The sequence below is a fragment of the Canis lupus genome, chromosome 13 (genome assembly GCF_048164855.1).
Source record: "Canis lupus baileyi chromosome 13, mCanLup2.hap1, whole genome shotgun sequence".
NCBI classification, from domain to species: domain Eukaryota; kingdom Metazoa; phylum Chordata; class Mammalia; order Carnivora; family Canidae; genus Canis; species Canis lupus.
In genome coordinates, this window is record NC_132850.1 from 47,729,184 (window position 1) to 47,754,671 (window position 25,488).

The window sequence follows — 25,488 nt, forward strand, 5'->3', positions numbered from 1 at the left end:
CTTTAGGTGGTGCCTAGATGGCTCAGTGGTTGAGTGTCTGCCTTTGGCTTGGATCATGATCCCAGGGTTCTTGGATTCGAGTCTCGCATTGGGATCCTCGCAGGGAGCCTACTTATCCCTCTGTCTATGTCTCTGCTTCTCTCCCTGTGTCTCTCATGAATAAATAAATGGGATCTTTGAAAAAAAATTTCATGTTAGGGGAAGTGATTAGGATATTTAGTTATGATACTGTCCTCCCTTTTAATTGGCCTCATTTTAGTCACAGATTCTCATAGCTATAAGAATTAGTCAACTTGTTGGTTAAATAAAATCATAAATTATAGATGGTTGGAAGGGACCTGAAGACCCTTCCATTTCCATTGATTTGTAGATGCATGGAGACATATGATATAATGAGAACACCATAAGCTCCAGGGAAATCCTGGACTCAACCTGAGATCCACCTCTCAACAGCTACGCCAGCTTGAATAACCCTCTTGAACTTCTCTGTCTGAGGCAACCAAATCATTTATAAAGTAGTGCCTGAAAACATGACTGTCTATAAACAAGACAGTTCATATAAAAGCAGCAACTTTAGAAAATGGCACAGAGTAGGCTCCATTACGTGTTCTGCTACTAGACTGAGAAGCCTTTAAGTACGGGGACCACATTGTATTTAGGTGTGATTCTCTGATATCTTAAATAGAGACTAAGTCTTTCCTGAATGAGGAAACAGAGATCTGGATCACAAGTGAGGCTTCCCCAAAGCCTTGCAGAATGACAAGTCTGGGTTGGGTTTTATTGATCATCTCATCTAGTGTTTCTCAAAGTGTGGTCTGGGGACTCTGGAATATCCCCAAGACCCTTTCCTGGAGTCTGTGAAGTACTCCTTTTTCCAACTACCTGGATGAAACTGAATTTTTTTCATATACTTCAACTGAAACAACCTATCACCACAGACTGAATATAAGAAGCAGACAAGGGAATCGAACTGTCTTTATTTAAGTCACATTGAAAGGATTTACAATAAAAGTAAAAGAGTAGCATAGCACTCTTTTAATACTTTTCTTTTGTTAAAAAAGTTTTTTTCATAAAATATTTATGCTATGCTGTTTATGTTTTTATATACCATGTAATTGCTATTTTAAAGCAAATGATAAATCCATATTTTAAAAATTTGTTTTAATTTCTAAAATGGGCAAATACCAATGGATACAACTTAGATAACCAACAGCTCTAAAAGCTCATCATCCTTTAAATTCCTCCTCTAAACCACTTGATTGTATCCTATTATCCAAGTAAATGGAGATACTACAGACTGAATGTGTGTCCCCCAAAAGTCATATGTTGAAGCCCTAACTCCCAAGGTGATAACAGCAGGAAGTGAGGCTTTTGGAAGTAAATAGGTTTAGATGAGCACAACCTCCATGATGGGCTTAAAGAAAAAAGAAGTAGAGACACCAGAGTTTTTTCTCTTCCCCATAGGAGGGTAGAGTGAGAAGGCAGCTGCTTGCAAGCCAGATGAGGGCCCTTACTGAACATGGCCATACGGACACGGACCTCAGACTTTCAGCCCCCAGAACTGTGAGAAATGAATGTTGCTGTTTAAGCCACTCAGCCTGTGGTATTTTATTATAGCAGCCCAAGGTGACTAAGAGAGTGAGCATACCTCTAGCAAAAGGGAAATTAGGAGTATATAAACTAGCAATTCCATTGAGGCAATGGTTATTTCAAGGTGGAGGAGCACAGACAAAGGGTCATTAGACAAAGGTTGTCACATCGGTGAATATGGACCCTGGCTGGGGCAGTACTCATACTGTAGATATACAGATAAGCTTTTTTTTTTTTTAAGATAAAGAGAGCGCACAACGGGTAGTGGGGAAGATGGAATCTTAAGAAGACTTTGCGTGGAGTGTAGAGCCCGATGTCGGGCTTAATCCCAAGGATCCTGAGATCATGACCTAAGAGTGGATGCTTAACCAACGGAGCTACTCAGGCGCCCACAGATGAGCTTTAATAAGTAGGCTGAAGGTCACTTTTTTCCTTCTCCTTCTCTACTTATTTCTTTCAGAAAAATATTAATACCAGAACCCCCATTCAAAAATTAACCTGTACAGAGCTCTCCAGATATACAACTCTATTAATTTAAGTTTCATGGCTGGAAGTGAGGGATTAAAATCCAAATAATCTCTCACGTATGATACAATAAAAATGTGTAACAATGTGGTTTTGGTTCTAGCAATGTTTAGAGATGCAAGTTCACTGAATACTTTATATATCAAGACATATAAAGTGTGTTCTCTTCCTTCAATCTATAGGAGCATGACCAAAGACATCATCTATGTGTCTGATGATGACCTGTGTCAAGGGAGGAAGCCTAGCACTTTCCTTAGTTCTGTAACTGACTAATCCATTCCTCAACCACCTGCCCCAATTTTGCAATATAATCACTGCACCAAAATTAATTTGTCTGTTTATAAATTTTTCAAAAAAACATTAATTCCAGTAATTTTATTTTGTATTGAAAAAAAGAGTATTTTTAGCTCAAGAGACCAAAGTCTCTGGGCATGCTAATTGAAATAAAAAGCAACATGCTAATATTAGCCACACTAAGGCTTTTAGAGGTAACATGTGACCTTAAACAGGTTTTGACTTCTATTCAAAATAAAAAATAGCTCCCTCTAGTTATTCAGAGTAGAGCTTGGACCTATTTCTTGGATCATTATGACTTGATACAATCTTCGGGCACCTGGGTGGCTCACTCTGTTAAGTATCTGACTTTTAGTTTTGGCTCAGGTCATGATCTCTGGGTCATGAGATAGAGCCCTGGGTGGGGCTCCGCACTCAGTGGGGAGTCTGCCTAAGGATTCTCTCTCCCTTTGCTCCTTCCCCCACTCAAGTTCTCTCTCTCTCTCTCTCAAATATATAAATCAGTCTTAAAAAAAAAAAAAAAAGAATGCCAGTGTCTTCAACAGAGGACTGGTTATAAAAAAACAAAACAAAAACAACAGCAATAACAACAACAACAACAAAAAAAAAACTCAAAAAACCCCCCAAGACCCACCCCTCCCCAAAACTGTGCAATCTCTATATAGTTCTATATAGCTAAAACAGTGCATTTCATTTGCAGTCTTCTATTTGTTTTAATTTCATACTATACTGGCAATTATCCAGCTTCATTAACTACTTAGGAAATTTCTCAAGTATGCTACAAGAAGCAATATGTAAGAAATATTAACATATAGCAATGTTCCTGAACTAAAATTTAAAAGAACCCTACAAAAAATGAATCCTTTTCATTAAGGTCACATGCCATACCCTAAAAGCACTTTGAGCAAACTCATAGCAGGAATCTTGCATCTGACCCTTGAACTAGAAAGAGCACTCATCAACAGACCAAAAACAGCCACTGAGTACCAATTATGTAAAAAGCATTTTGCTAAACATTAAGGAAAATTTTTTCAGGTATATTTTCTGTGCTCTAAAGTTTACTGTATATCTGGAGTGAAAACATATATAAAACACAAAAAGCAGCAAATAATTGATATAGAAAAAAGAGTTTTGGGGGCAAAAAATTCCTCTTGATTTTGAAGGTAATGGGAGTCACCAGAGAGGAGGCATCTTTTGGTTTGGGTGAGGGAGAGAAAAGGAAAATGTTAGGAGCAAAGGCACAGCAGTGGAAAGATAGGGCTAAGGGAAGAGAAAGGTTAATTTGACTTGCACAAAGTTTATGCAGAGAAGCAGCAGGAAATAATGCCGAAAATAGCATTTTAAAATTAATTAGTTCATCAAGCACTTACTAATGCCAGACAGTATTCTAGGTTCTGGGTATGCAAAGATAAAACAAGCCAGGTTTTTGCCCTCTCTGAGACTATGTTATGACAGCAAGAGACCCACCGCAAAGAAAATAAACGTGATATAATGAGGAGGGACTGAACAGAGTGGTCTCTCTAGATCTGGTGGTCAGGCTTCTAAATAAGGATTAGTTTCAACTGAGACAAGGGGGTGAGAAAGGACCATCTCCTGCACAAAGCAAATAGCAGGTATAAAATGTCTGAGAAAAGGATGAGCTTAGATCCTTCAAAGCACCACGAGGACGTCAATGTGGTTAATCAAGGGCGCTAGTAAATCCCCTGAGAGGATCCACACTGCACCTTATTATTTTATTTTTTAAATATTTTATTTATTTATTCATGAGAGACACACACAGAGAGGCAGAGACACAGGCAGAGGGAGAAGTAGGCTCTATGCAGGGAGCCCGATGTGGGACTTGATCCTGGGACCCCAGGATCACGCCCTGAGCCGAAAGCAGATGCTCAACTGCAGAGCCACCCAGGCATCCCTGCACCTTATCGTGTTAAATACCACTTTTTCATGGCTGTACACAAGGATGATGTTATGTTCCCTGTGCCAGAGTCCTTGGAGACACAGGAGGTGGGATTTCTTCACCACCTGCCTCCACCTTTCCTGCTCTCCTGTTCTCATGCCGCTGGAGTGTGAACTCCATTTTTCCCCTGTTGTATTCCCAGGTCCTAGAACAGTGCCAGGTATATTGAACAGTGTTCAATATTTTGTTGAATGAGTGGACTGAATAAATACCACTTATCTCCTTCTTCCGAGAACAGTTCAAAATGAGAAGGCAGGGTTTGGTGAACAAGAAGACAAGTGGAGGAATGAGTTAGAAAGTCGACCTACAATTCTAGTCTTAATACTACTCTCTTCAGGGTTCTCACCTTTCTCAGGTCCAAGGGCAGCCCCCGACCCTAACATGATCATTTCAAGAACTTTCCTTAATGTGAGCAGTAACCCAGAAGCATCCTCCAAAGCCAAGTTACTCATTTATTTTAGAACTTCTCTCAACTATTTTGCTGGAAATGTCTAGAAGTAACTTTTTGCTCTGACTCTACTTATCACTATGCTAGCTGGTTAAGGGGAAGAACAATGTTTTCAAAGAATAGGAGGAAAAAGAAGGGAAGAAATACTTTTTGTGTTGAGTTCTGTACCTATCTTTCCTCTGCCCCTATATGTGATGGAGTGATTAGTTCTCATTTGTAGCTTATAAAAATCCCCTCAGGTTTCACTGCGCCTACCCTGCAACTCCCTCCACCTCATCTCCCTCAGGGGGCAAGGTGTCTTCCACACCCCATCTCTATGCAAAAGAAAGGTAATTCCATTCTGCAATGTTTCTGCTACTTTCAGGCAAGGACTGACCATTTTCTACCCTGTGACATTGTTTTCCTTTATTCGGGAGTGTCAAACTCCACAGTCTGGGGGCATAAGGGGTAGAAGAGGGCCAGGTGCAAACAGCAGGCAGCGGTGGGAACCGTGGGGAGCAGGGCAGCAGATGCACCATCTAAAGGGCGAGCTGTGGCTCCTGTCCAATGCACAGAATGGCCACACCATTCTGCTGCAGCCTGTGGCCCTCCAGCTGGTAGAACAGGGCCTGGGTTTCCATAGGGTCTCATGGAAAGATAAGGCACAAACGGGCGATTTTTTTTTGTTGTTGTTCTTTCTTATCTCTTCATACTGACCCAGAAGAAAAAAACACAGAAGAAATCTCAGAAGGCTGCTGGTTTTCAGACAGGAGGTAGGTGTAGGTGTGTGTGTGTGTGTGTAAGACACAGAGACCGAAAGGGACGGAGATGGAGAGGGAGGAAGGAAGGAGGGGGAGCAGAAGGAGGAGGAGGGAAAGGAGGAAAGGGTGGAGGCCAGATACTTGAAACTACACAGAACAGTGTCCCAGTGAGCAGAGGGGAAGTAAAAAACCCTGTTTGAGTGCTGCAGAGAGCGAACTGAGGAGGAGAGAGCAGTTGGGGACAAAGAAGAAAAAGTAAATGAAGCCAGTGAAGGGGAAGCTGACCCAGGCTCAGCCTACTTCCTTGGCTCCTCTCCTCAGAACTCCTGCTGCCCATCCATCACTGGCTCTTACCCTGCTGCAGCGAGGGTCCAGGCACAGAAGGCACCTGTAGTGGCTCAGGAATAGCAAGCACGCGGCCTTGGGAAGGGAGGTTGAGGCATGCCAGGTTCTGACTCCATCCCCTCCTGGCCTTCATGGGGACACCCTGATTCTGGCCAGAACAACAGTGACACGGCCTTGGGACACACAGCCTGAGGATGAGCCAGGCCTACTAGAGCTTGAGGCCCTTAGGTGCAGAGGGTCCTTACGGGCACTGCCCTATTTGCAGAGTGGCCGAGGGAGGGCCCCCCACTAAGACAAGTGGCCTCTGGCAGCAGTGATCCCCCACTGGGGACACAGCAGGGACAGGTAGCACTCCATGAAATAGGAAATGACCAATAACTGTGTAGACTTCTCTCCTGGTGCTGCCATCACACAGCCAATGGTGGCAGGGCAGGCACGGGGTGGGGCAGGGGGAGGGCTAACCTTCCACCATGAGGAGTGGAGCCTAACGAGTCTGGGTCAGACACACTCACAGCGCTCACCCAGAGGGGCTCAGAAAGTGACACCAAGACTTAAACTCTTGCTCCTACCGTCTCTGAACCAAAATCAATCAATCAATCAGTCAAAGGTTCAGAACTACAAAGACCATGAAAGGTCATTCAAAAAACATTTTTTGTTGGGTTACCACCTGAGACAACATAAGCATGCTTTAAAATACAGAGGAGAATTAAAATAGTTTTAATTCTAAAATACTGGCCAAGACTTAAAAAGAGAGTGTTAACACTGAACCTGCCTTTCAGAAATTAAAAAAAAAAAAAAATGGAAGAAATTTCATTACAGGCTTAAATGGGAGTTTTAATATGTGTACTGAATTGATAAGAAATTTGAATACTTGCAGCGATCTGTAGCAATATACGATAAGCTGTTTCAAGGTACAATTGAATAATTAATCATTTAATATATATTTGAAAAGTTTCACATTTATAATAAGAAAAGTTCTATGCTAATTTAAAGTATTAACTCATATCTTCACCCCAATGTTTAATAAAAAAAGATTGGAAAGAATGTTTTCCTTACTTATTACCTGCTCCCCACCTTTCCTCCAACTCCAATAAAGCCAGTACACAGTGGAAGGATAAGATCTTTGGAAACTTCCAGATCTGTTTCACAGGAGAAGGCAAACCCAAAGGATCAACTATGGAAGTTTTGGTCACAGTTTTAAATATAGCAAAGGTTCAGTGCATGAAAATTGCATCCTCTATCACACTTCTTTATCAGAAATGTCATCCTCATAATTAGCAGTGATCACTTAGAAAGCATCTTTTAGACTAGTTAATAGATTGGTTCCTTTGTTCAACAATTCGTATATTTGGCAAATATTTATAGAGTTCCTACTTTGCCTTGGATACCATGCCAGGTGCTGGAAATTAAAAACTGATGAAGACAGAACTCATGATTTCAATGAGGAGGTGTCGGGGAAACAAAGGAGGGCTACAGACATGGGAGAAAGAGCTGGGTGCAGGTGAGAGGGCCTGAGCCAGGGGAGGGTTAGTGGGAGATCCAGGGGGGAACCCATGAGAGCTGATCTACCTCTAGCTGGATGGCATGTGCTATTCCCTTGCACAAAATGCCAACCCTTCCTTGACCTGGTAGAAGGGTATGGAGGTTCAGGCACTGGCCGAAGGAAAGTACAGGGACATGGTCAACAGATAAGAATGTGCAAGGTGTTGGCAGGCTGGTGGTGAGGCGTGCTTCCGGTTTTCCAGTTCACTGCTCACTGGGATCCCATGGTGTTTAATGTCGGTACTGTATTTTCTTTCTGGAAGCCCTCTTTTTCCTTGGGACCTGTGATGTAGCACTCTCCTGTCTTGTGTCCTTTACCACCTCCAAAATCAGTCCAAAATTTATATCTTCACTAGGACCTCTCTTTAAGCTTCAGATGTGTATAACTGCTTATTTAATTATCTTTCCTTGAATGATATTTGAAAGGCAATTCAATCTTATGTTTAAAACTGGCCTCACACTCTCCCTTCCTCTTCCCTTTCAAACTCTGGTCCTCTACCCTCGTTCCCTCATCCCAAGTCCTACCTGGCATTTAAGGCAGAGGCCTGGAAGTCATCTGAGGCACCCACTTTCCCTCTGCTCTATTCTCTACCTGAATCTGACCACAATAATTCCTGCCGATTTTGCCTTTTGACACCTTTGCACTTCTCTCCGTGTCCCATCACTGTACAGTTCTGCATGGAGTTCCTTCCTTGTCACTGGGTTTGCACATGCTGGGCCCTCAGCCTAGATCAACTTCCCTCCTCCTGTACTCCTTCCACCCGGTTGACACTAGTTTTATCAATACCAGGGAAGCTTTCCTGACTAGATTAGTCCCTCCCATTAACTGCCCCCAAAGTACTTTTCCCGTTCAATACTTAGAATAAAAATTTTAGGATTCTCTGATCAATATTTGTCTCCCTGATTATATGTTCCATGAAACAGGTACTATATATACATTTTCCCCCGTTCCAAAAGCACTGTTCAGAACACTGACAATAGTTAGTAAAAATTCCTTGAATAAATGCAGGATGAATCACGCATAGGAGTTCAGAGTCTAGTTGCAGGCCATCCTCCCTAACTTAGTAGTTTCCCTAAAAAGTACAGAGTCTATGATAGCATCCTGTGATAGAGCTACTACTGGTCAAGCTCTCCTCATTGGTGTGATGTCATCAAAAGGCTTTATGTTATTTCCAAATGTTTTCTGGAAGTAGGTTCTCCCATTTCTCAACTTTGAAAAATAAAGCTCTGCCCTATTCTTTCTAGTTGAGAGAAACCTACACAATTATAGGATGGGGCTAAGGTCAATGTTTTAAGAAGAGAGACAAAATTTTCATTCTAATAATTATATAATATCATAACATTGAACTATATTTATAATATTAGAAAGCAATTTTTGTGTTTGCATTTTATCTCTATTAGTATTTTTTACAACAGGCAAATGCACATGAAGTATATACGGCCTTTTCTATTTTTGGTTTCTTATTTATTTCTCAAGCCTTTCAATTACATTAATTTAGACTTCAAATATAAGCTGCTTTCCCCCAAATCTCATTTTTAAAAGGATTCTTAAAATTTTGTCTTTTTCAGAAAGTGTATAGATATGTGTATACCATTAAAAATTAATAGAGTACACCAAAAGCACAGGCAACACAAGAAAAAAATAGATAAACAGCACTTCATTAAAATTATAAGATAATTTTAAATGCCTCCCGGGATACTATCAAGAGTGAATAGAAAACCCGCAAAATGGGAAAAATATACAAACCACATCTCTGATAAGGTTTAATATCCAGAGTATATAAAGAACTCCTATAACTCACGAACATAAAGACAAACCATCAAATTAAAAATGATCAAAGGACTTGAACAGATACTTCTCTGAAGAAGATCTACAAAATGACCAATAAACTTACGAACAGAGGCCCAACATCATTAGTCATTAGAATAATGCAAATCAAAACCACAATGAGATAGGACTTCACAACTGCTAAAAGATAAGTCAGACAGAGAAACACAAATGCTGTAAGATATCACTTATAGGTGGAATCTAAAAAAAGGCTGACTTGTAAAAGCTCAGCACAATAGTGGTTACTAGGGGGTGGAAGAAGGGGGATAGAAGAGATGTTGTTTTAAGGATACAAACTAGCAACTAGTAGACAAGGTGCTGCAGATTTAATGTACAGTATAGTAAATGTATAAAATACAGTATCATCAACCTTGCTAATGGACTAGATCTTAATTACTCTTACCAAAACAAAGAAATGACAATATATATAAATGACATTATTTAATTATATCAAATATATTTCAAATCCCAGACCTCCTCAAAAAAATCCCATCCCCAAACATTCTATATACCGCTAGTTACCTGGGTGGCTCAGTTGGTTAAGCGTCCAACTCTTGATTTCAGTTCAGGTCAAGATCTCAGGGTGCTAGGATCGAGCTCATGGCAAGCTCTGTACCCAGCAGGGAGTCTGCTTGAGATTGTCTCTCTCCCCCTCCCTCTATCCCTCCCCTCATTCTTGTTCTCTCTCTCTCTCTCAAATAAATAGAAATAAATCTTAAAAAAAAAAAAAAAAAAGCCCCAAACAGAAAATAAGTGTTAGCAAGGATGTGGTGAAATTGGAACTCTTGTAACTATCCTTACTTTTTTAGATTCCTGGGATCAGGTCCCTTACTTTGCTGGTGGGAACATAATATGGTACAACTATGTGTGGAAAACAGTATGGTGGTTTCTCAAAAGTTTAACACAGAATTACAATATGTTCCAGAGATTCCACTCCTAGATACATATCAAAAAGAAATGAAAGCAGGGACTCAAGCAGACACTAATGTACAAATGCTTTTCACTTGGCAAAATAAATAAGGCAGTTATATTTTATAAAGTTGCAGCAAATACTGAATCAGTGAATACTGATTTCCTAAGGGAAATACAGGGTTAGGTTCTGGAGAGCCATTGGTCACTTCCACCAACTGATCTATACATAAACCTATTTTACGTGTATTTCTGTTTAAGGGCACCTTATTAATAGATATGTAGCTGATTCAGTAACGTTGAACTTACAGCCAACAATACTTAACTCATGCCCAAAAGAAGCTTATCTAAGACCTGTATTTTTTTCCCCTAAGGAACATCAGAATTCTTGCTTTAGGAACATCAGAAAGCACTCAGAACCACGCTTAGAGGTCATTTTAAATGGTGAAATCCCCCAGAAAAAGCACAAAAATGCAAAAAACATGGTACTAAATAGGCCATGAAAAGGCCACTTGTTCACAGTATGAGAGCTGAAACAAAAAAGCAGAGAGTCTCAGCTGAAATGTACACACTGGGCGATGCAAATATATTGCTGCTCTGGGTACATCTGTGAAGAACTGTGGAAGTGCTGTGAGTATTGACTCTGGGGTTAGAGATAGATGCAGCCAGAAGGTCAATTCACAAAATAGAATCTGCAAACAATGAGGATCGATCCTATGTACATACATTAGAATATCACTCAGCCATAAAATGAAATCCTGATACAGGGTACAATAAGGATGAGCCTTGAAAACATTATGCTTAAGTGAAATAAGCCAAACACAAAAGGATTCATATTGCATGATTCTACTTGTATGAATTACCTAGAATAGGCAAAGTCATAGACTAGGGGGTATCAGACATTTGCAGGAGGAGTCTGTAGAGTTATTAAGGAGTTCAAAGTTTCTGTCTGGAATGATGAAAAAGTCCCGAAGATGGACGGTGGTGATGGTTGCACAGCAATGTGAATGCAATTAACGCCACTGAATTGTACACTTACAAACGGCCAAAAAGGGAAATTTTTATGTTATATGTATTTTATGGGGAAAAGTTAATAGATGTACTAAACAAGATTGAACTGATCTTTTAAATCTCCTGTTAAAATCAGATGGAGGGGGGATCCCTGGGTGGCTTAGCAGTTTAGTGTCTGCCTTTGGCCCAGGGCATGATCCCAGAGTCCTGGGAGCTCCCTGCATGGAGCCTGCTTCTCCCTCTGCCTGTGTCTCTGCCTTTCTCTCTCTCTCTGTGTGTGTCTCTCATGAATAAATAAATAAAATCTTTAAAAAAATATCAAATCAAATCAAATGGAGACATGCTAGATGGCACGGAGTAGAGATTTTTATTTACCCACACTTGTAAAACACGGAATGTTTTTTCTTTTGGTTTATAGACCAGGTTTGAAAACAGGCTTACTACTTAATAACATCAGCGATTAATGAGGAAAATAAGTAAATGAAAGTGGGCATGTCAGTTGTTTGGCCTCATTTAGTGCTTTTGGTGAAAAATTATGCAGTAGAATTATTCTTCCTGACTACTGGCCAAAAGAAGGGTCACCTTGAGAACCAACATCTGATGTTCCTAATTTATATTGGAATAAAGTGGCCTTTGTGGCACACCATTTTGGGGTGACCCGGCTGTGTAGGTAAACTGCTATGGTACCATATAGGTATCTTGGCACTATGGATCCACTTTTAACCTTCTGCACTGCTTTTCTTTCTTTTATCACCAATCTATTTCTTATCTGCTTCCTTCCTTACTTGAAAACCCCTATTTTCATATCTAGGGAGAGCCATCTGTTAGAATATGGCTGTGGTTACTATCATAATTCAAATGTTCCTTTTTTATTTTAGGTATTTCTTGACCCCACAATTACAAAGAAGCCCTGCTGGAAATAAACATAAATGAAATGTGCTAATGTGGAATGCAAATGGTACTGAAATGTAAACTTAACATAGGAAGGAATTCATGGCCAACGAAACATCTCTTACAATTCTTTTGATCTTTTAAAATGCATCATAAAACCAAAGTTGTTTCACTACAGAGAAAGATTTTGGCTTTTTTTTTTTTTATGATTGCAAAGAAGGATAATTATGAGTGTCATGAAAACACATTGAGCAGCTGTATACTGTTAACAATAGAACCACTATATGAAAGCGTGCAAAAACTGGCACTTCATGCATTCGCATTTCCTAGAAATTAGTCTTCTCAACCGGAGTAGATACCAAACGAGACTGTTTTCTATTAATCGTGGCTTTGTACCAGTCAAGTTTTTAGAGCCAACTGGATCATCTTTCTGTTGGGACAATTCCCACATACTATTCTGTGAGATCCATATATACTGATTTATATATACTCAGACATGTGCATTATAAATCTGTAGAAAGTAATTTTTAAATTCTTAAATGATAGGATTTTTTTTACTCTTAAAATGCTAGTGTCAGTGGATTCTTTCACAAATATACATATGATTTATGTTTAGAAATGCTAAAAAAGCTTAACAAATAACTCTGCAGTTTATTTTATGAAGGCTAATTAATAGGTACTTACTCATTAAAGACTAGGTCTGGCGCAAAATAGAGAAATTGGCTGTTTGTATGTTTGTACGATCTCCAGCTCAAGGCAAATGATGATAGACACATCCAAGAATACTGGATTAGGGTAATTTGGTCCTCAAGAGGCAAGTTTCGAAATCCTGAGGAACAGAACAATTAATCACAGAAATACACTTAGCATTTAAGTACATTCCAGGAAGAAGCTTCTTAAGGCAACCCCAAACAGTCACCTGTCTCTAAGAGACTCAAATTAATTCAACAGTCATTTAAGGAGCACCCACTGTGGGCATGGCCCCGTTCAACTTACCCTTTTAAATTCACCCTAAATTTTCAATGAGGGTGAACTGCCAGGACAAATAAAAGCAGGGAGTTCGGGCAGTTTCATCGTGGATTTTACTTTTTGTGTTATAAAGTGTCATTCTTGTCTTATACAATACTTATTTGTCCTGAATCCAACTTGTCTGAAATTAAGGTCAAACTCCTGTTTTTTTTTTTGTTTTTTTTTTATTATTATTATTATTTCTTTATGTTTGTGTGTGTGTGGATGGGGCATTAATTATTCAGGTAAGACTTTGATTTTCTCTTTTGTTATCAACCATTCTGAATCTTTCTTTTTAACATATCTGTCTAGAGTATAAAGTTTTTAGAGTATCTACAGTTTACAACCCTTGGTTAGACTGAAATAATTCATTATCAACCTATAAAACTTGCTTCATCCTACTCACGATAACGTTAAAGAAAGAATATTTTAATAACTCATTGCCAACTCCTGCACATCTGCAATAATGTGGAAGGTCTTAATTTTCATGAATTCGCGGTGGTTGAAAAAGTATTATTCCTTGTTTCCTTTCTTCTGGGCTAATACTGGACTCCAACAAAATTGTGAAGCCGAATAAGCGTCCTTGGCACCCGTCCTCCCCTCTCCCGCAGTCTTCCTGTCTGGGCCCAAGTTAGCCCTTCTTTTGTTCCTCTTCTCATCCCCTGTGTCCCCAGGGGCACCACCACGGTGTTCTTCGCTTGTAGGGTTCACCTGGGCAAGCTCGTCTTCAAAGAAGCCAGCAAAGGAGCCTTCCCCAGTGTTCTGTCTTAGGGCCCCGGCTGACCGCAATCCAAGACAGTGCTCTGATTAATGGACTGGGACATTGGGCTGCCCATCCCTAGTGAGGTTTCTGTAGATTAACAGGGGCCTTGTTAATAAAATTCTATAGCATAAAAAAAATGACTAAAGTAGGAACTTCCAGGGACAGCTTAAAGGGTGCTGGAGGTAACGACGCTGTTTTCAGAAAGAACAGGCTTTCAGGGTCTCCTGCAACTTACTTGCTAGGTCGTGGTGGCCTTGGCGCTTCCACCGGCCCCGGTTTGCAGGCCGCTGCCACCCGGGCTCGTGTTCTGGCAAACAGGGCAGTTCGCCTTACTAGTATTTTGGGTCTGAGATGTCCCCTCTCAATCCGCAGCACAAGAAGGGGGTATTCACATGGAACCCTCGGCCCTAGCATCCGCGGGGACATGAGCTTCCCTGCACCGCGCCCTTCCTGGGGTACCGCCGGGAGGACGCGGGGCGGGGCGGGGCGGGGCGGGGCGTCCTACCTGGAAGTACCTTCGCCCACTTCACCACTTGGATCATCTGCTTGCCCGCCAGGCGGTTCAGCGTGGAGAGGAGGTTTTCGGCCGTGTCGGGCTTGGAGCTGTCGTAGCCCGCGTACACGACCTCGGGCTCGATGCTCTCCAGGATGGTGACCGGGGAGGGCGCGAGCGCGCGGGACACGGCGGCGAGCTGCGGCACCAGCGCGGCGGGCACGGGCGGCTCCTGCGCGGGCGCGAGGTACGGCGCCCCCTCCTCGGGGCTCTGCGGCGGCGCGGGCGGCGGCTCCTCGTGCGCGCCCTTGAGCTTGCCCAGCTTCTTGGACTTGCGGGCTGTGAAGAGGCACAGACGGGAGGGTTGGGCGGGGGGGCGGGCGGGCGGCCGGGGCCACGCGCCTGCCACCAGGGGACCACGCCGACGACCTCGCGAGCAGGTGCCCCGAAGGCCCCACTGTGTGACGAGGCGGCGGGCCGGAGCGGCCACGAGCCTGTGGCAGGAGAGAGGGGAGTTCGGAGGCCAGCGGGTGGCGGACGCGGCGGGGACATCCCCAAGGAGCCGGGGATGCCCCCCCCCCCCTGCCCCGGGCACCGCTCACAGGTGCGCACGGCCCGGCTGCTGGTGCATCCGCAGCATCCGCGGCCACGAGACCCGAGACCCGAGACCCGAGACCCGGCTGCTCCTCACTTGCAGCCCCCGCGGCGCCTCCGTCAGTGCGATGCCTGGACAAACTGACGTGTGGATTTCCGCCGCGTTATGGGGAGAGCGATCGACCCCAGAGCAAAGGCAACAAAAGGGAATAAATTAAATATCTAGGGGATTTCAAACTGCAGAGCTAAGTACTACATGTACAGGAATCAACGCTACAAAAAAATCAGGCGCAAGTTCCACCAGGACACACATATGAAATCTTTAAACATCTGCCTCGCTCTCTGTTTTTAATATGAACGAACAATACACGTATCATATAATCTAGAGCTAAAAATGTACTGATGCTATATCAGAATCCCACCCTAGATTTTTAGGACAACATACCCTGTACGAGTGACCCGATGTTCTCACTTACCCAGAACAGTCCTGGTTTATGCCGGTTTTCCCAGGATGATCACCAATAAGGCCCTGTTTACTCTTAGAAGTGCCACATTTTCGATAATAAACATAATACAGTCATTTAAGTGAAAACCAAAGGGTCAGTATTAAGGTTGATAGCAACTGTTTTTCTTTCTCATTTCTCTCAAGGGCTCTTGAAATAGAAAATGAGAAATCAAAGACTGGGGAGGTAGAAGAGAGACCGGAAGGTGGATAGGAGGACTGGGTGGGGGTGGGAAGCACATGCATGGGGTGGACAAGTAGACAGACAGATAACTGGGAGGATGGATGGATGGATGGATGGATGGGTGGATGGATGGATGGATGGAAGGACGACTGAATGGATAAAAAGGAAAGAAAGCTTAGAAATGCCAAACTGAGCTTCGAGCTATGATAATAACTTCCTTAGCAAATGCAAGGTTTTCAATTTTACTGAAGATTTTATTTTAAAATCTTGAAGGACCTTCTCCTTAGTTCTAACATGTAAGGGACTTCTAGAACACAAATTTCACGTCAAGTCAAAATATGCCACACCAATAACCTTGATTTTTAAAAACAACCATTCATGATTACAATTATGGGCATCAATATTTACCACATTCATCACAGAAACACCAATTCAGATACAAGGCAAGCCACTAGCCAACAATAGATCTATCTGCCACACATCCCTTAAATATTGGAATTGGGCTTAAAAGATATAAGTTCTGTCTTTCAGGAGTTTGACCTTAGCAGAAAAATTTTAAAAGTCATTTCAAATCATTTCATTTCTTTATAGGCTACCTCCTTCAAGAAAAGATTTGTGGCAGAAAAACCTGATTTCTGGGGTTGTTTCAATGAAAAGCAAATGTATCATATTCATATATGCTAACAGGAAGCTGAGAACAAATCCTGGCCAGGAGTGCTGAGCTTACAGTAGAGAACTAAGGTGTTTCTGATGAATTGGATGAGTGAGCAAACCACCAAGGAGAAAAAAAATCAGCAAAGTGCCTCACAAATAGCATCTACTGATTATTTGGGGAATCAGATACTTGGAACTGCCTGTGTCACATAAACTTTTCTCTAAGCCTCAAATGATTTGTCTGAAAAATGGAGATGACAGGGCTTCCCTCTCCTATCTCACAGTGGGCTAACTGGGTAAGAAAGATAAAAACATTTTGAAAATCATTAGTAACATCTGAAATAATATTTCAGTAAGTGCTACTGAAAGTGCTACCAGTCTTTCCATAATTTTGCAAATATTTAAAATATTCCAGTTCATTAAAATGTCCCTATTCATTGTAAGACTACATCTGATGATAACCATAATTTGATTGACTAGAAGTAGCCAAGGGTTATATTTTCAAATTTTATTAAAAGTGGTATTTGCTTGCAAATTAATTATAAAATTCATATTTGTTTTAGGCCTTAGGTCTATAATGCTGTGTTTATTCTCATGGCTGATTTAAGGTCAATGCTATGAAATATCTTGAAGAAGAAAGCTTAACGTTTTCTCTAGCACTTATCCACAAGGCTACGGCCTGTAGCATAGCCTATTGAGCAGCTTATCAACATTATGTTTAGTGTTTCAGTTACATTTAACTTTACCCTGTGATTTTGTGAATATATGTGGGACACACTTGGAATTGAGTAATAATCTGTATTTATTTAAATAGCTCAAGGTAATATTTTCAGTGTGCAGATTCTGCAGCCATGTGTATTCACCCAGTATCTTTTCTAAAAGCACAGGGAGTTACATAATTAATTTACTTTTATTACTCAAAGTAGCCTTTCTAAACCGCTTGAAAATTTTATGCCGCTCTTCTAATACATGCTGTATTATAAAATGAAAGCTCCTAGAAGTTGGTAATAGTGTCTTATGTGTTCCTATAACATCCTTTCCATGAGGCTTATGGGTACTCAATAAGTGTTGAATTTATTTCAAATTCCAATTTTAATAAACTTTAATAAATTATCATACTCTATTAATGAAGTTATACTATGGGGCTTCCCTTCTAATCTTTTTGTCTTTATCTAATTTGTATCATTTTTTATACTTTAACTCAAGCTTCAAATCCAGGTGTGTAATTAAGATGCTTGCTAATTACACAGGAAAATCTTTGGCCAAAGATCCTTAATAAGCATGATTCCACTATCCAAAGCATCAGTTAACATATATTTGGGGTCTTATCGCTGCCTACTCACCACCTTACTAAATAAACATGGAGTTAATAGGCATTGGGCTTGGGAACTCATGCTCCCAGATGGCCAGAGCCACACTTCATTTCTTAAGTGCCAACAACACCTGTGTGTGCACACGCACGGTTGGGGGTGTGTGTGTGTACATTAATGTTACTGGAAACATGTCCCAGTCCCACTCAAACCTAAAGGAGTTTCACTTGTTCTATCTGGATGTTATGGTTAACTAGTACGTGCTTCCTGGCTGCCCTCAGCTGCCAAATCCTTAATTACTAGCAGCATCTTGGCAGCCACTTTTTCCTGGCACCACTAGGAGATAGAACTCTATAGATTCTCCAAGAATTGTTTCCCCCCAGGAGCTGTGCAACGGGGAGACCCTGCTTCCCATCCTGACCAATATGCAGAAGCAAGCAGGGAGCATCAGGTTGGACCTTAGGGAAAGTGTGAAAAATTCTCAGTGAGCTCTCACGATTTGCAAAGGCCTTGAACGTAGCATGGCAAGACTTCCCTTTTTGGTTTACTCCTTCTTCTGAGGTGGATAGTCCTTTCTGACAAACTACTGGTGGGCAAGAACGATGGCTGGCTAGGCCTTACATCACTCTTGCATCTTGCAGTAAAACGATGGGATAAACAAGATTCTCATAGTACTTTCATCGTGATCTTTCTCAAGTATGTCCAATGAAAGATATTTTAGCTCTAGAAATGGGTAATTAGGACAGCTTTTTTTTTCTTCTTCTCCTGGAGTAGAAGAAAAGGCTGGTATGGATTCTTTTTCAATCATGATGTCTCACTGTAAAGTGAGAATTCTTTCATTTCATTTCAGAGATGTCTCATACCATGTCTTGAAATGTTAAGTGTGGGCAGGATATATTCAGGTCATGCGAAAACATGTATTTTCTGTTCACAGGCCAAATATAATTTCTGGCTTGAATCCACCGGATAAGAACAGTACCCACCCCACCATCCTTATTCTAACAGACCATTTTTTTTTTTTTTTTGCCACCCTCGACTTGCTTATGTTTTCCTAGCCTCCTCATCCTCGTCATTTGCATGACTGCTCTTTGTCTTTCTACTGCCCAGAGAAGACACACTCAGAGAGCTGGGGGCGGGGGGGGGGGGGGGGGGAGGACAGCCACGTATTTTTGTGTCGTAAAACCAAAAGAAGAAATGTCATCTTTCTACAGGTTTAATTGGTTTTGTAGCGAAACTTCTCTCTTTGGTACTAATATGTAAAAGAGCATCTGTAGTTCCCAAGGCAATACACACCCCTGGAACTGGGGTGAGCATCCCTTGGCACACTGCTTTATGAATAAATGATTAGCTTCTCAAATGATAATTAAAAAGTGGCATTTCAATTGTTTATAAATACTCCTTGAGTGGTTACAGAACTTGAAAACAGGGTATTTTAAAAAATATCCCTAAACATTCTCACATTAATGTACATAATTTAATAAATTAATAGGCATTATTGATGTTAGTAGTACAGAAAATATGCTAAGGCAAACTCAAACTCAACTTCTGACTACTTTAAAAGACATTACAGGGATCCCTGGGTGGCGCAGCGGTTTGGCGCCTGCCTTTGGCCCAGGGTGCGATCCTGGAGACCCGGGATCGAATCCCACATCGGGCTCCCGGTGCATGGAGCCTGCTTCTCCCTCTGCCTGTGTCTCTGCCCCTCTCTCTCTCTGTAACTATCATAAATAAATAAAAAAATTAAAAAAAAAAGACATTACACACACACACACACACACACAATGGTAACTGTATGGGGTGATGAATATATTAGCTTGTGGTAATAATTACACAGGTATATTTATATCACAATACCACACAGTACATGTTAAATATACATAATCTTTTATTTTTTAATCATAACCTCAGTAAACCTGGGGGGAAAAGACATTCCAAATTAGTGAATCACCATATATTAAATTTTAATGTGTATACAAATATGTCCATAGACATCATCACATCTATAATAAATATAATTTTGTTGCTATTGCGGAATACGTTTCTTCACGACTTAACCAATAACCAATATCTACCCCTGTGTAGAAGGTGTCCTGTGCAATGTTGAATAACAAGATCTGAGCCTGAACGAGAGATTACAATCTTGGGAAAATTGGATAAAAAAATAAGAGAGTGATTAGGTTTGTAAAGCAGGCTACGGTAAGTGTGGGATCAGTGGTACTGACAAATATGTAGAGAGTCAGACAATGGGAGGGAGACGTTGAGAGGTCACATTTTCCTGTATCCCTCTGCATTATTCCCACCATGCTCTGGGATTTGCTTCTGGTGTGATTCAGATTACACTGAAGACCCACATGGACCAGGCCACCTTCCTATGTGGGGATCCACCCAAAGTTAAGCACCACTGACCCCTCTAACAGGAGACCAGAAGCCAAATCTCATCAGACCAGATGCCAAATCTCATCAGAGATACGCAAGGGAATCTGAGGCAGTCAGAATAGAAGTCTTCTAATTTCGTGGAGATAATAACAAGGTTCTGGAAGATAACCCCCGATGACATTCTGATGCTTTTGCTGCTAGGGATAGGGCAGAAAGGTGCAGAGTGAGCATCTACCTACAAGGTATTTCTGAGGCTAGACAGATGATTAATATGGTGGTTCTTTTTTATAGCATTTATATTTTTTGTAGTCACATATATTATTTTTTCCTCTAATACTTTGCAACACTTTTTTCCTCTCTTTTTTCTTTTAATGCCAGTCAGACTCAGGAATGTGTGTACAATGAGGATGTGTGTGGAGAGGGTTCCATCTTGGGCCAGAGTTTTGAAGGTGAAGCAGCAGGTCTAGGTCTGGCCAGGCTGGGACTGCCTTAAACTAATTTTATTAGTGGGGAAACAGTGGTAGTAAAGAGCTGCCATTCATTGAGAATCTGTATGTTAAGTGCTAGGACAGTGTCCTGGAAAAATATCCCATTTAATCCTCATAAGCACCTTGTGAGGTAGGTATACCTTGTCATCACCATCATATAGACCGGTGCAGTGATTTGCACAGGGTCACAAGGATGGCACTGATGACGGGGGCAGAGTGATTAGGTGCTGAGCTATTGAATGACAATGGAAAAACAGAAGACAGAAGCCTCATTACATGTACAGATGACATCAAATCAGGAGGTCAAAGGGAGGTGAGAAGGGCCTAGCCCTCCAGTGACTTTCTACATGGTCACTAAGGTTACCATTAGGTCGCTTTGATTGCAGATATTGGTCTTTTCAGTAGGAGGCATATTATGACCTGTACCGGCACACAAGATATTTCCTCTCCCCATTCCTTGGGCAGAATGGTCACTTTCTGTGTATTCAGGGGCTGCTGCTGCTACAGCAGGTATCCCAGGCTTTATGCTTTTTTGCTCATATTAGAATACCTTCATTCTGATGGAAGGAGATATCAAAAGATGCAAATTCAAACTAGTCTGTATAAAAAATAGTATTCAATGGGGGGGGGGAGAACTACTTCTGAGCAAAATAAAGTTCCTAAGATCTGTTGCAATTGAGACTTGAGTTCTTTGGACAAATCGATCTTTGAAATCAGATGAAAATTCTTGATAAAATACATATTATTTATTAGCTTTTATAAATTTGTATTCTTTAGGAACAGCTATGCTACACTCAAGATCGATATATCTGTGTACACAAAACAAAATACAAACAAAGGAAAAAAGGAGAGAAAACTTCCATCCAGCTTTATAATGCACTTCAAATAAGAAAACCAGTGCCACAATAGCTGTGGCTGCCAAGCGAGAGGCCCCTCCCTCAGTTAAAAAGTTAATTCTTTAACAGCTGCAAGGGTTGCCTTCTTGGCATATGTTTGAGTACAGAATTTATTACACGAAGCCTGATCTCATTGGGCATGCAAGGTAAATAGTCTCATTAAGAATGTTTTATGAAGAAACATTACTGTTCTAACAAGGTCAAAGGGTGAACAAGGTATAAGAAAGAGGCAGAAGGCAGTGACCTGGAAACAGACTACAGTGCCCAGCTTAATTTACTGTGCCTTCCTGCACCCTAGCATGATCCTCCATTGGCTCAGGCCAAAAAGAAATAGTCACATGCTAGAACACATGTCGGGGAGAAAACCCACAGAAAGGGCCCCACGCATACCTTCTCAAACCAGCAAGTCTGCTCAGTGGGATCTACCTCAAGCAATATTATACACACAGATGCAAAAATGTTTACTTATTTATATTTATAAATATATAAACAAAAGTTTACCCATAGATATATTAGAGGTTATTTACCTTAGGTTAATGGCATTTTTCTTTTATAACATTTTCAGCAAAAGACTCTGTAAATAAGCTCTAAGAGAATGTATAAAATATAATGCTTTAACATTTGTCTGCACATCACTTTTTAGGCATGGTTCAATTATTCTGTTTTTCCCTCTTAGCATTTGTTCCTACTTTGCTGCAATGGCTTCTTCATCCTGGTCCCTTAGATTGTACCCAGTGACCTTACAACTTGCAAGTATTCAAGAATTCTAATGCCATGAGGAAAGTTGCCTAAATTCACTTTCAGATTTTTTTTTTAAGACTACTATTTATGTACCTAAGAAACAAAAACTATGGAGAACAGAAAAATATGCAAACTAGAATAGTTTTATCTCCAATATCAGTTTCCTTCAAAATATTTTATCCTGAGCTCAATATTCTTTCTGTCAAATAATTACTTAGAGCCACATCATTATAGTTTTAATGATCTTTTAAGAAATATTACTTAACAGCATATTTAATATAAAATCATCTCATTTTTGATCAAATTATAAGTAATAACTTATACATTACTTACATGAAAAATAAACTGACTAGGTTTTAGTTGAGACTACCAATGTTGAAATTATAATTGAATGATTAAAAATTATTAGAATTCTTAGCAAGAAAAAGAATTGGTGATCTAGATAACCAAACAGAATAATAACCCAATGAAATGATATAAATGTGTATTTTTCAAAATTGGCATAATACAGAAAACAATTCTGCACTTCTGAGTACTATCACTCTAGTATTTCAACATTTAAAAAATGCAAGACAGAGAAGCCGAGCAGGATTTTAAAAAATCTTCACATTAGAAGCTAACACTAATATAAAAAAAAAGAATGAGTATAGTAAGTACATGTTAATGGGTTAACAGGACGCCACTCAAGTTGGGGGAGGGGAGAAATTAAATAGGCCTGAGGAAAGAGAAAACAATTGTCAATGTTTGTAGCTTTTATACATTTTAAATAAATATTACTCTACATTTTATTCCACTGACATTATCAGAATAAGTCTAAATTAAGAATTAATAGTAGCCAATGATGCATGTACTTGAAAAAAAATTATTTTTCTAGGCTGGGATCTCTTCAGGATACAGGCTGAATTGGTCTGGAAACTCCCAGATAAAGCTGAGCCAAACCAAATGGTCTTTTCTGAATAAGTGATTCTCTTGAATTTGCTTCTCATGTTTTCCTTCCAGCTTTTTCTCTGAAACACAGGGTTAGCACTAAAACATTCTGAGGCCCTCTGATGATGTCTTGTGTTGGCAGGTCTCAGGTCACTGCTGAGGTGGAGTCTTCTCAGCTGCCTGGTGGTGAGCAGAGCTGTGCCAGGGGTGGGGGTGGGGGTGCGGACACACACGCCTGACCTCTCTGCTCTGTTTAGAAGACGAACAGCTATTTTTTTTCATCTGGTATACTGCCACAGTGTAAATTCCAGAGCTTTGGTGGCTCTCTCAGAACCTAATTCGGCACAGCAGGCTGGGCGAAAGCATCTTTAAAAGAATATGCTTTCCATTTAAGTTTCAAAAGTATTCTTCAAATTTAGCTACTTTAAAAAAAAAAAGGTCTAAGAAAGAATTTATGAATTTTTTTTTTTTCGGTGCAAAAAAGGTGGTTTTATTAAAGCACAGGGACAAGACCCGTGGGCAGAAAGAACTCAAGAAAGTTCTTAATAAATGCGATGCTAACCCATAAAAAGAAACTTTTAGGAGAAGTAGACATTAAATCCCTTTTTATATTCAGTGATTCCTTATAATCTATTTTTCCTTCACATAGGAGATTGAACCATAGATTTAGATAAAAACAAGTCAGCCCTTCTCCATCAAAGCTGGAAGATGAGCTGCCCTGAGGAGGTCTTCTGGAGACTCTTTAAGTAGTTCAGGAAGGATAATTGGGCCATTCGGAAAGTTTTTCTTTCAGGCTGTAATTCAGATTTATGTCACTGTTAGTAATTTTAAAAGTAATGTCACATTTATAATAAGGAGATTAAACAAAAACAGTTATGGTTTCTTATCACAAATTGCCTACCATTTTCCTGTTAGATTCTGCTTATATTCCAAAGATAGGGTTCCCTTCATTTAAAACATAGTCTGCTAGCATATTCTAATTTTTAACAGCCCTCTACATAGCTCTGAAGAATGGATGGTACTTTTGATGATAAATATCACTGATGGCTTTGCTAGTGTTAGAACGAGCCTCTTCTAAGTGTCACAGGGTGGCCCATGGCTGTCATACCAGGGCAGGGGTCTTGGCTAGGAGTCAGTTCTTTGTTGCTGATTTGGGTTAGGGCCAATTGCGTGCTATAATTTTCAAATGGACAATGTGGTTCTAAGTCACATACCACGGAAAACACCATTTTTAGCACCCATAATAGTTTTTAACTTCCATAATTGAATTGGGGATGCTACAAGCCTTCTCTAAAGGTTTTCCCATTAGAGAATTTGTATGCTTTCATGGGAATTTCCTTGGGCTCAGAGTTAGGATTTGAAATGTTTTTTTAGATTCAACTATTCTCCCTTTACAGATATGATCATAGAGAATAATGATCACAAGACATGCCCAATATACAGATGTACTCAATATTCATTTATTGGATTTCTGTATTCTAATACTTAGAACTTATTGGAGCATTTTATTGCACAGCACACAGTAGGTGTTAAATAAGTACTTACTGAACAAAGAGGAAAAAAGTACAAATAAATGAGTGAATGTTTTGCTGACATCCTACAACTGGTCGCATTTCTTAATGTGATGACTAGTCACCATTCTGTAACAAAGCTGTTGAGGAAAATAGGAAGTATGTTAAGTCTCACCCCAAACCCCAATGAGCTAGGCCAGTCTATCCAGAAAACAGCTCCAGCCAAGGCTCAAGTTAGCCTTAGTGTGATAATAAGGACAGGTCAGGTGTCCTCCAGAAAGAAGCCAAGTATAGTAGTAGAGGGCAGGCAGCCCTACCATTTCTGTGAGAGAGTCTAATGAGAGAAGAAAAGGGAAAAGCCAAAAATAAGTTTTTTTTCTTTTTTTTTTCTTTTACCTCTTTAACCTCATAGAAGAACTTATTCTATCTAGAGATAGAAACCAGGAAAGAGGTACTCTACATCCCTAATCTTAGGGCCCACTTAGTATCAGTGAGTTAGCAGCATGGATTCCTTTTTGTGGGTGCAGTGATGGGAAACGGTTCTGCCCTTAACACTGACCCATTGTTGGGGTAGGGGCAGAGATACAGAGAAAAGCTATGATCTTCTCCTGCCCAAATGGCCCTCATTAATTCAGTATCTGATATCCAAACTGTGAGCACTCTAACAGAATCATAGCCTTCTAGAACTAGAAGGGGCATCACAAAACAGCCAGTTTAATATCTGCATTTTAAATCAGAGGAAATAAAGTGCCTTAAGGATGAATTTGCTGAGATTCCAGCTGGTTAAGGTGACATATACACTCAGCCTCATCATTTCAAGTTCAGTGGCCTGTTAGCAGTGTTGGCATCAGAATTTTTATAGAGGAGGGGCTTAGACAAAACTGTGAAAACCCATTTGCTCAGTGAGACATTATCTGTATTTATTTATAGTAGGTGGGAAGACATTTGATGAAAATTATGA

At 40.5% G+C, this 25,488-nt stretch overlaps 1 protein-coding gene across 6 annotated transcripts in view; it reads right to left on the minus strand.

Moving 5' to 3' along the window:
- Positions 1–25,488, minus strand: part of NR3C2 (nuclear receptor subfamily 3 group C member 2) — a 330,275-nt gene that overhangs the window by 54,146 nt on the left and 250,641 nt on the right. For all 6 annotated transcript variants that reach the window (XM_072773547.1, XM_072773544.1, XM_072773541.1 and 3 more), the window contains 2 exons: positions 14,357–14,683; positions 12,765–12,909 (listed from right to left, as the gene is read on the minus strand). In XM_072773547.1, coding sequence (XP_072629648.1) covers positions 12,765–12,909; positions 14,357–14,683 — 472 coding nt within the window. The remainder of the gene's footprint in view (positions 1–12,764; positions 12,910–14,356; positions 14,684–25,488) is intronic.